The 11,548-nt window shown below is 40.8% G+C and overlaps 1 protein-coding gene across 1 annotated transcript; it reads left to right on the top strand.

The window, feature by feature from the left end:
- The first annotated feature begins 16 nt into the window (after positions 1 to 16).
- On the top strand, positions 17 to 8,653 carry NPY (neuropeptide Y). Its single transcript, XM_026842603.1, has 3 exons — positions 17 to 225; positions 5,141 to 5,221; positions 8,362 to 8,653. Exons 1-3 carry the CDS (start codon positions 38 to 40, stop codon positions 8,384 to 8,386), a joined length of 294 nt encoding a protein of 97 aa, XP_026698404.1. The 5' UTR covers positions 17 to 37; the 3' UTR covers positions 8,387 to 8,653.
- Positions 8,654 to 11,548: the final 2,895 nt, after the last annotated feature.

Raw genomic sequence — 11,548 nt, 5'->3', positions numbered from 1 at the left:
AGGACGGGAGCTCTCCCCCATCCCGCCCGCCGTGCAGATGCAGGGCACCGTGAGGCTGTGGGTGTCGGTGCTGACTTTCGCCCTGTCGCTGCTGGTCTGCCTGGGGACGCTGGCAGAGGCGTACCCCTCCAAACCGGACAGCCCCGGCGAGGACGCGCCCGCAGAGGACATGGCCAGATACTACTCGGCGCTGAGGCACTACATCAACCTCATCACCAGGCAGAGGTAGGCTGAGCGGCCCGGCCAACATCCCCCTTTCCTGCTCCCCGAGCTGCCTTTGTGCTTGCTGAGGCTCAGGGGAGGAAAGTGGGGCGCCCCCCTCGCACTCGGGTGTCTCACCACCGACACGGAGAAAGACGTGGTGGACGAACTCCCTTTAGAGAGCGACAGCCATGCACCTCTGAGTCGCCCCTGGGTTCGGAGCTGAATTCCACTGTCCGAGTTGGCAGAATGGGCAGGGGCGTCGAGGCTGCCTCTGCTCTCTCAGCCCTTTCTAGCCCTGGCACAGACAGGCTGGCAGGCAGGAGCGTGAACCGCAGGGCAGCGTGCACAGGGACAGCCCCCCAAAAGGGACGGAAAACACAACTAACCCGGGAGCTGGAGGGAGTTAGGGCAGTAAGAGCCGTTTCCTGCTCCTGTTGCTGCCACCGACTCGAGTGAAGCTTTTGATGAGAAAAAGTGCCACTCCAGCCTTGCTGAGGAGTTGTGGTAGCCCAGGTGCTTTGAGGTTTGCCGGCTACTTCATGCATCTGTGAGTGTCAAAAACCCACTAGTCCTAGCAAAAGCAAAAACCCCAGCCCAAGCTGAAGGAGATAAGAGTGTGACCTGAACCTGCCTGTCTCTGATTTGACTTTCTGGGGTGACTGTGCTTGTTAAAGTAGGGGTAAAGGCTCAGTCTGAAAAAAAAGTACAAATTATTATATAAAAAAAATTTCCTTTTGGAGTGACTGTCCAGTTTAGACTATGCGATTAACAGAAGTTTCCTCCTGAACAGTGTGTGACCCAGAAGAGCTTTGACATATTTATCTATGTGTTTAATATCAAAACCAGACGAGAGGTCTAAAATTAGGCTTTAATTTGTCCCTCTAAAAGTCTAAAGAATTAAATTAGAAGGGAGGTTATCATGTAACTGAGCACTTTCCCAGCAAACCCATAACATTGTCTGCCAGTGCACTAATATCATAACACAGATGAAGAGGCTGACAGATATACAGTTCTTCAATCCTGAACTTTTAAAGCAGTATTCACAACTCATTCATTTTTATGGCATACTTCTGTGTGGTAGTCTGTGGTCGAATAACTTTTTCTCTAGATTACTGCTAAAATAATCTGATCCTTGAGTTCTCCCTCTGCTGCCCTTTTCCCTTGTGTGTGGTGGGATCTCTGGGCTGGTCCCTCAGCTCTTCTTTTGTTTCTTTCATCTCCAATTTTAAAGGTGATTCCTGTTCAAAACCAGGTCATGTTTAAAAACAAACAAAAAAACCCTACCCCAAACCCAACCAGACAAACCATCCTTTCTGTATTCAACCTCCACTTCTGCTGTGTGCTCTGTATGCTTGCTTTAATGTTGACACTGTAGCTTTTTTTCCCTAATTTTTGGGGTGTAAAGTACACAACTCAGAGACTGAGACTGCTTTCATTCTTCTGTGTGGATTTGTGTTCAGAAATGAACTGAAATAGTGTTGCTGATAGGTAAATCAATGCAGAATTTGAATTTTGTTCTTCAGATTTTACCTAGATTTCCCACACACTCTCTCATATTTAAATGGAACGGAAGTGACCTAGAAATACAAGAAAGCTGACAGAAAGAAACCACCACAATGGCAACTTCATGATACACATTTTAAGGTTCACTACATAGGTTAACTAAAAAAAAAAAAAAAAAAAATGAATTAACAGTGCAGAAATAAAGTAATTGCCACCTTGGTTTGAAAAGCTTAACAGGGCTCCTGGAGGTTCCCTGTTTTGGCAGTGACACAGACACTTGCAAAATGAATCAATAACTTTTGAAGCATTTTGGACTGGTCTAAAGATGATAATTTGGTTTGTTTCAACAGTTGTGCTCAAAGCTCCCTCTCACAGCTTTTTACTTCTGCCTTTTTGGCATGGTGCTGCTTGGAAGCTCTGGAACAGGATGAGGGGTCCAAGGGCTCGCCCGGCTTCTCCTGAGGGTGTGTGAGCAGTGCTCAGCCTCTCACCAGACAAGGTGCCTGCAGCCTGGTCACTGTGCAACTGCTGAAATGGAGCAGTAAGAGCACGTTGGGAAAGGATGAGGAGATCAGTGCTTTCTTCTCCCCAGTCTGTCATGTCTTGTTTGATGTTTTTGTGATTATGAATAACCTGGCTCATCCTCACGGATTTTGCTTCTGGCCTAACTGAAGCATTTGAGTGTCATTCCCCTCTGAGCTACTGTGACCCACAGGGTCTTCACCCCAGCTCCCATGAAGCTTCTTTCTTCCAGACCATCTTTCTCTTTTTGTCTTTAGACCTTGCCTGTGTGGCTGCTTTGCTCCCTCTCTCCTTTGAGATCCTTCTCCTTCAGATCCACCTCACTTAGCTTTAGATATCTCTGCTTATCAGCCTTTACACTCCTTTGAGGTTAGCCGAGGGAAACCGGTACTTGTAGGGAGTGGGTCACCAGGCCTATTTCAGACTTACCATTTCTGGTGAGATCCCTTGTTCCTCATGTACCGGGCCTTTATGACTTAAAAAGAGAGCCTAAGTTGACCAGCACAGATAGAGACTCCTACCCTGTAGATGATGTCTGTGTGTCTTTGGATCAGTCCCATCTCTGTCCCCAAAAAGTCTTGTGGCCCTTGCCTCATACCCCTCTACTACACTGTTCAGGGGAGCTTTTTTCAGAGCCCATCTTTACTTGAATCACTCCTCCTTCTGCTACTTCGTACTCCCTGTACTCCCGCTTACCAGTAGGTTCTCTTCCTTTCTTGTCCCTTGTAGCTTGTTCATGAATCTGTGGTTCTTCTGTGCTGTAGCAAAACAGTAAGGCCGTCCCTACTGGAAATGGCTTGAACTCTAGGCAGGGCGGAGAATATCTGAAAGTGTGTCTGACTTAGGCAGTACTGATGCTCCGGCTTCATGTGAACACCCTTTAATGGGGAAGGGAGCAGATCTTGAGAGCTTGGGGGTTTTTTGGCAGTTTACTGAATTAAACCCACAAGATGCTTCTGAGATTCCTCAACTCCCATTGCTGGCCTTGGACACCCATGGGATTGTATTCCAAGACCTAAGTTTTCGAAAGGAAGCTTTGAGATTTTGCTGAATCTGAGATACTATGTCCCTAATCAGAATAAGTATGTTTACTCTTCGACAGCTGGAGTTGTGGGTTATCAGAATGTGTGAAAAAAAGGCCTTGATGTCTCAAGCTGAGCATAAAACCTGACCAGGTATTTTCACAAATCTTGGAGCTTTGCTGTGTGAGGACATGGTGGGTAGGAGCACAGGTAGCAGCACTGGTCTAGCCAAGGCACTGAAGTGACTCATGAAAGACATCTCCCCAACACAGTCGTCTTCATTATTTGACTGAATCTCTGCACTCTGTGGGGTTTCTACTTATTTCTTATTCAAACAAAACTTTCCAAGAGATTAGTGGGAGTTTTGCCCAGGTGTGAGCTGTTGGAGCAAGTTGTTGATTTGTTAAATCAATTTTTTAACATAACAGCAAATTAGATTCCCCCTCAGTTGAAGACCAGGTTACATACATATTAACTGGAATAGAAAGAAAGAAATCCCTTTGTGGTGATGGAGTGCAAGGTGTTTGATTCAGCATCATGCTTGGTTGCATTACTGTAATAGCATTTTACTATGTCTGGCTGTTCTTTTTTCAGATACCTGTTTTCAGTCAGTTCAGATTGAAATTTACTTTAAAATTCTGAAACTGATGCTTTGTCTTTCTGTGGCACAGGTAATGTGCTAAAATGATTGAGGCAATGTAAAAATAGAAAAAGCTGAATAAAATTATTGAAAAGTGAGATATGTTTCCAGTTTTTGGTAAGTCATGCCATCAACAGGTAAAACTGCTAGCTTTTGAAATACAGTTTGGAAGGTTTTATTTTTCCCTCCAAATTTAGATCAAGTCATTGGAGAAACATCTTGATAGCAGTGGCTAAGATCTAAGTCCTTAACTACACATTTGATTTCTCTGGAATGAGTATTTCACTCAAGTGGCATTCACAAAGCTGTTATCCGTTAATGTACGTGATCTTAATTCTTTCCAACAAAGTGAGTGTTTGCTTATAGTTATCACTCTCAGGCTAATGAATCCTTATAGTGAAGAAGTGTCTGTCAAGCTGGCTGCTTATTGTCACTTCTGTTTTCTCAGGAAAAGAGAGAAAATTCCTTCCCAAGAACTAGGAATTGCATTACTTTTAACTGTTGAACAATGTATAGTATCTGGGATTTTAAAAAAAAAAAAAAAAGGCGCAACAGAAAGACAGCTACTGTGTAAATATAGGACAAGGGTAGCTGGTCGTATCCCATTTAATTGAAGAAGAACTCTGCTTCAGAAAGTTTTCTTTCCCATGGCCACATAGTTCAAAAGTGATGATTACCTTGGGGTAGCTCAGTTTTTCCAACCTAATGTGCTATGTGTTTGTCAATCCCAAATGTACTAGCTGTCTTAATCTTGACTAGTTCCTGAGATAATATGGCATATCTGAGGCAGTTTTCTGTTCACTTAATAGATAGACTGCTCATTTACAATAGAGTAGCATCTAAGACAATGTGGAACTTCAATGAGATGATGGAATGGGGTTTGTAGGCAGGAATGACATGCTCGGAGATCGTGTCATGCACAGTTTCGCCCCACTTCCTCCATGCACACCGCATTAAGGTGCAAGACCTTAGAGTATCCAGGAACAGCCATTGAATTGAGAAGTATTCAGAGTTTCTTAATATTTTCATATAACATGATTATGGAAAAAATATATCCAAAGACATACTGAAGCAGGAGCATTTTCTTCTATGGCTAAGTCAAGTTAAGTTAAAATACTTGCTGGAAAGTTGTCTTTATGTCTGCTCTATACAGTTTTTCTGTAAAGATTTGTTTAATAGTTCCATGCTTAGTCTTCATTTTTTAAAAAAATTACATATACAAAAGTGTACTTTTTTCCTCTTTCCTTAGATATGGAAAGAGATCAAGCCCAGAGACACTGATCTCAGACCTGTTGTTGAGGGAAAGCACAGAAAATATTCCTAGATCCAGGTATGTATGAACAAGTTTTGTGGTGGCTTTCACTTCTCATTTAGATTTAACAGTTCCATTTGTTATCAATAGATATGTTTCACAGGGAGAAAACTTACGCTGCCAACAGCTGGGTAAACATGTCCTGAAAAAACATTTTTAATTCCTTTTTTTTGTTAAGAGCTAGCACCATCTATGAATACAAGAAATGCCTCACCAGACGTAATATATTCCAAACGCCTTGTTTCCTGATTTTGGGAGCAGGACATACCTGCTGTTTGGAGGAAGGGAAGCATTCCCACAATGCTTGCCCCTTACTGGGCTTAATTACACAGAATTGTACGCTGGTGCCTGATGACAGATTAGAGCCCCCAAAGAGGCATATTTTTACTCATTTGCTACTCAAACAGATTTAAAGTTTCCCTCTAAAGATAGATGAGTGGTAAATATGCATATATGTTAACGTATACAGAAATACATGGCTATGATTGGTCTTCAAAATACAGTATTTCACATTGGTTTTGTACCTAGTATTTTACAAAGGGAAAAAAGGCCTTTACATTTCCATTTGCACTTGGTTTAAAATAGCGGTGGTCTCTCAAGCAACAGTGGGATTTCAAATGTGCATACTTTATCTAGTTAGGTAATGACACCAGCTGTAATGTAAGATACTGCAGTAGTGACTATAATTTACACAGGTAAAAGTATGTTGAAAAAGTAAAATACGGGGGGGGGGGTTGTGTCATGAAAGAAAATATTGGGTTTAGTTGTGCTTACAATCAAGCATGAATGAGCTCAGTTTAGGCTTTTACTGATAGCCTGAAGTTTGCTGATAATACTTCTACTGCAGAAATAAATGTTCTGTGCAGTAGTCATGTCAGGAGTCTACAAGCAAATGCTCTGCATTTTTATCAGCTGTGCAAAGGCTCAATTAGATTAGTTAAGTACTTAAGCATAATAGTCCATAGCACTCAACTCAGGGCATGATCTTGTTGCTGAAAGATGACCAAAATTTGTACCGCCATCAAGTGAGGTTGTCCGTGGCACTTGCGGTTCTGAGCATAAGGAGACCATTGGCTTATGGTTTGATGACTAACTGCAGCTGTGGGGATGCAGTTTTCTCTGCAGATGCTTATGTAAAAAACTGCACGGAGTGCAATGAAATGTATTAGACTATTTTGTGTTTGGTAATAATAAGGCAGAGCCCTCACATAATGGGAAATTTCCGCTACCATGAATTTGAGGCAACACACAGGGTAGTACAAAGTCTAATACTCTCTGTAATTTTCACCCCTTCATGACAAAACTTTATGGTTGTTATTATTATTATTACAATAATGCTATTTATAACACACCAGGGAGCAAAAACTCATGAGCAAAATAACAAACTAGTCTGCATTTAAGATCAAGAATTGATGAGAAACAGATTTTTATTTCATACCCCCTGTAACAGCACTTTAAACTGACTATGGTATTTGTCATTCATCGATGACAATTATGGGAGTACTGGGAACAATGATGTCTAGTTTCCTATGGATATGTTTTCTAGGATAAAACCCTGTATGGATTCTGAACCCCACTCCAGCTTTTTCCTCCATGTGAGGACATAATTAAATCTCCTTTCTACCCAGTACTGTGTTTCATGGCACATCAGGAACTTAATATCTCTGAGCTATCTGTACCTCTTTCTGCCTTGGTTGAAGCTGACCCGAGGGTTTGAAAGCTGGTGGGGAAGTTAGGGGAGTCAAACAAGGGTGGACAGCTGGACACACAACAAATATTCCCAGGTACGACATGGCTACCTAAGCCTTCCTCCCAGAGGAAGCCAAGCTGAATGGATGAAAGGGAGTCTGATATTATTCTGAATTTAAATTAATGAAGTATATGTTTTAGAAATAGTTATATATGCAGCCAGTTATGGAGCAGGTATAATCTGCACTCAGTGGATCAGTGAGAGAGAGACACACTTCATGAGTTCTTGGGAATGAACTTTGTAACTAAACACTGAGGTATTAATAAACAACTTAACTGTATTCAGCTTGGCTGGCCTGGTTTGGCATTTCGCTTTTGCTGACTAATATATGCCCCAAAGCATTTTCCAGTCTAGGTGTATGTATGACCATATAAAGAAAGTTTAGAGAGATTCTTACAGAAAACAGTTAGAATATAGGAAGTTAAGGAATAAAAAAATGAGGCACCTTGACCTGAGTGTAAATAAGTTCTTATGACAAAGATGTGGCATGTTTTCTGATCTTGTTGAGTCTATGGAGTCATGAGAAAGCCTTTAAAACCCAGATACAGGATGTGTCTTCCCTATTTCTGCCTCTTTAAAAGTTAAGTATCTACTGTGAAGTAGTTGTCTAGGCTGCCTTTGCAGTCAGAGGGATTAGTATCTCCAAAATAAGCCTTCCATCTGAAAATGGGCAGGATCAATTGCCCTCTCAAGGTGTCAGTGTCTCCTCAGTGACTGAGAAGGAAAACTAGATGCCTAACTTTTACATGGCAAAAAATATGGCAAATCCATTTCCTTTAGTCTCTTTCCATGTTCTCTACTTGTTGACTTACTTGCTGTGTAGACAGAACAGTTATTTGCAAGCAGAGGACCTCTAGATCAAATCCTGACCTCAGCAACCCTTTCAACACATATTTCAAGCGTTTGAACACTACAATAATATTTTAGGATAGTGGCTGTGGACTTCAGTTTTGTTTGAAGGAGCTAACAGCATGGCATGTGGTTTTGTGGTTTGTTTTGGGTTTTTTTTCCTCAGTGAATTCTCTTTGCAAACTGTTTACTCCTGAGTAAGAGCAAAAAAAGAATAGATTTGTATTTCAGCATATCATAGTTTTCTAGCTGAATTCCATTAAGAGCTTCTTAATGGCATAAAGCAGCTTTGTAGTGAGTCTCAATGGTGTAAGAACACATCATCTGGGCAGCAGTATGAAGGGACAAGTTCTGGTTACCAACATACAGACATTTGGCCAACCAGGATGCTTCTGCTTTGATGGGAGTTGCATATACAGTCTTCATCTGCAAATATGCATATGTATTCCTTATTGCTTCTGTTATTAAAATGAAAATCTTTGGTAGTTCTAACTTTGGATTTTATGGAAGGGGCTTTAAAATGTGTTTAATTTTTTTTTGTTCATAATATGTATTGCAGGTTTGAAGACCCTTCAATGTGGTGATGGGATTTTCAGCACACCGCCAAAACTTTTCCTAGTTTTCAGTTCATACTCCACATCTCTGAAGCAAATCATAGCGTCATTCCCAGTGCATGCAGCCATCGTACTGAATTCTGTAGAGATTTTCCTTCATCATATTTGTATATACCTTTATTTAAATAAATTATTTCTGCATTCCAAAATATAACATACTAAATGAAAACAATCAACCCTGTCATTGGTATAGCAAAAAGTTGTTTTAAATTATTAAAACTGAATTATAACCTCCCTGCAGTCTAAAGTGGTATGGACAACAATAGTGTCACAGTTATTACAGTAATTAGTGTACAAAGTAAGATAAAGTCATTGTATATTGTAGCCTCAAACTCAGCTCAGCTGCTTGGTTTATACAAAACTCTTTAAAATAATTTATCACAGACTACATAATTTAGCAAAATAATGTTCTGGGAGGTGATTTTTCAGAATCACCATTCTGAAAACTTACTTGGTATTTACATTGACAAATGTATCAAAATGAATAGCATTTTCAAAACACAAAGGAGTAAGTCACTGCTTAGTTCTGCTAACTCTTCAAAACTGGTTTGAAGCTTGGCTGTAAGCCTGAATTAGGAATTTTAAATGAAACAGATGTAACATGTTTGTTTTGGCAGTATGCAAAGCATCAGAAAACAATATCTAAAATAACTCTTAAACCAGGACAAATCTACAGTTATTTGTGCCAGAAAACAGACATTTAATGTCGCCTAAAAGCTTGTAAAGGAGCACACTGATATATATCAACCCTTTGGGTACCTGCACTCTGAGCCTCTCTCATTTGGAGTCATTCATGGTTTCTTGTCCACCATGAGAAGATACCTGGAACGGGGACAAGGGGAACTGTCTTCAGGTTTTAATTTCATTTTCTTTTTATTTTTTTTTTAATTTTATGAATTTCATCACTAGCCTAATGAGGGACTTAAACACGAGGACCTCTGAAGAAACCCTCAAAGGTTTTATTCAAAGTAACATAATACAATGGCAGCACATTACCCTTGTTCTTAAGTGGTTCAATTCACAGAAATGTATCTTGCAGTGTGGTCAGGATCCATGCTGGGCATGACACAAGTGCTGGTCCTTGGTTCCTTATATTTAGGCATAGCTTCTTTTATCTAGAAACTGTGACTAAACACTGGGTAATAAAGCATATAAAAAATTCCAAATAGGAAAAGAATCATTGTGAAGGTCTAGTGTATTTACTTCCCATTCCTGCTTTTCAAATGTTTCCACATGGCTGTTGTCCCCAGGAGAGATACATCAGTGCAAGTAAGTTCCAGATTTCTATAAATGGATGCTGGGTGCATTTGCAAAGCATTACAAGGTTCCCAGGACATGCTAGCTTTTATGGTCACACTTTCTTTGGTAAAGCATAACATATTTTTCCTTTTCATAAAACACTTGTGTGTCATTAGAATGGGAAAATTCTGCTTTCAGCAGCAATACTTTCCCTTACAAGCTTGGTGATGGGTTCCACAGTGCTACACATGAAATTGTGAGGATTAAGAGCAGTCTAGTATTACAAAAATGTTTGGGGCCCCTGGTATAAACTGTTGCCACCCAAGTCAGGAAGTGATGATGTTCAGAAGGGCTCCAGAATAACCACAGCTTGATGGGGCTAGCAGGAGTCCATCAACCACAGGCCAAGACCTGCTGGGTTAGAGTCCACATAAAGTTCTGCTTTGAATAATTATTAAAATGAAAATTGGAAATTAGTGAGGTATCTGCTATATAATATCTCTAATTCCTGGTAATTCTTAGTATCTACATATATATTAATAACCATGTAAATGATAAAATCAGTAGATAATAAGCTAAACTCATGCTGCTTAACACTATCATTAAAAATGTCCCTTAGTGGAGAAAGAAAGAGTTAAAGGAGAATTAGTGCCTGCTAGTTGCTCATGCTGAGCTGTTCCATTCAATTACCTGAGTCTTCCTGAACTTCAAGAACACCCATCTGTATAGAAAAGTTAGAAAAATCTAAAAAAAAAAAGCCAGGTTTATTACCTCATGAGCTGTCAAGGACAGAGACAAGACAAAGCACTCACACAATTATTTGTCTATCCACACTGTGCTATGATTTTCTTTCTAAAACCTTTCTGTGTTCTCTGTGGCAGACACAACACTGCCATAGAAGTCCAGTGTGCTTAGCGCTTACCTTCCTTGTGTACTTGATATACCACTCTTGACAGGTCAGGACACTGAAAATATTGGAACAGCTCTCCAAATTGCAGGATAGACTTAAAAAATGAGCTGTGAAATGAAGATAAATGCTGGATTTGTTTGGTATGACTTCTGCATTTTGACTTGAGGGTTAATCTTTTCATCTTTTTCTCTCTAACCATGAGAAACAGGACCTTGTTTCTAAAACAAAGGCTGAAATTTATGTCAGAATCTGAGGAAGCACCAGGAAAAACAGCAAGAAGTGAGAACCATAAAAGTAGGCAATAGTATTTTCTCCTTTATTTATTGTGGGTTTGCAATCATGAGGAATGTATATAGATAGGTGTAAAACATTTAAAAGACAGCTCACCTTTAGCTTTGGAAATTTCTGTAATATACATCTCAGTTATGCCCATGTATCTTCTCTTTGAGGAGAGAAAATTCTCTCTATTCTTTTCTCTCTCCTTCCCTAGAAACCTAGCTCACTGCAATGCTTTCAGCTCTGAAAATCTTCTGTGCCAAAAGACAATTCCCCAGCCCTTCTTTGATGGGTGTTTCTTCCTAGTCATGGAGTGAAATGTCCCTGTGACCAATATTGGACCAAACTGGGATGCTGTGGGTGTCCCCTGCCCTCCCGCTGGCCAGCTGCTGTCCCCCTTCCCTGGTGAAGGGGAAAGAGCTGCCTGCCAAGCTGAATTTTCCTCATTTGTCTTCTGAGAGGTGGCAACCCTACTCTTGGTGTTACGAAGAGGGCATGGACAGCCTTCTGCAGATAGGGCAGCTTTGGGCTGCCAGAGCATCCCAAACACGGGTGATCATGACTGATCATGGAGGAGAAGATATCTCCACTGCAGCCATCACCATCATCTGCTGGAAAACACAGAGAAGAAGGGAGGTGCTGGTGGTGTAGAGCTGAGGAGAACACGGGCACAGCAGATTTGGGAGGTGGGGAGCTGTGCTAGTGAC

This window comes from Athene cunicularia (assembly GCF_003259725.1).
Source record: "Athene cunicularia isolate RWA chromosome 2 unlocalized genomic scaffold, athCun1 chr2_part1, whole genome shotgun sequence".
Classification (NCBI taxonomy): domain Eukaryota; kingdom Metazoa; phylum Chordata; class Aves; order Strigiformes; family Strigidae; genus Athene; species Athene cunicularia.
The sequence above is the reverse complement of the archived record's forward strand: the minus strand, read 5'-3'. Positions and strand labels throughout refer to the sequence as shown.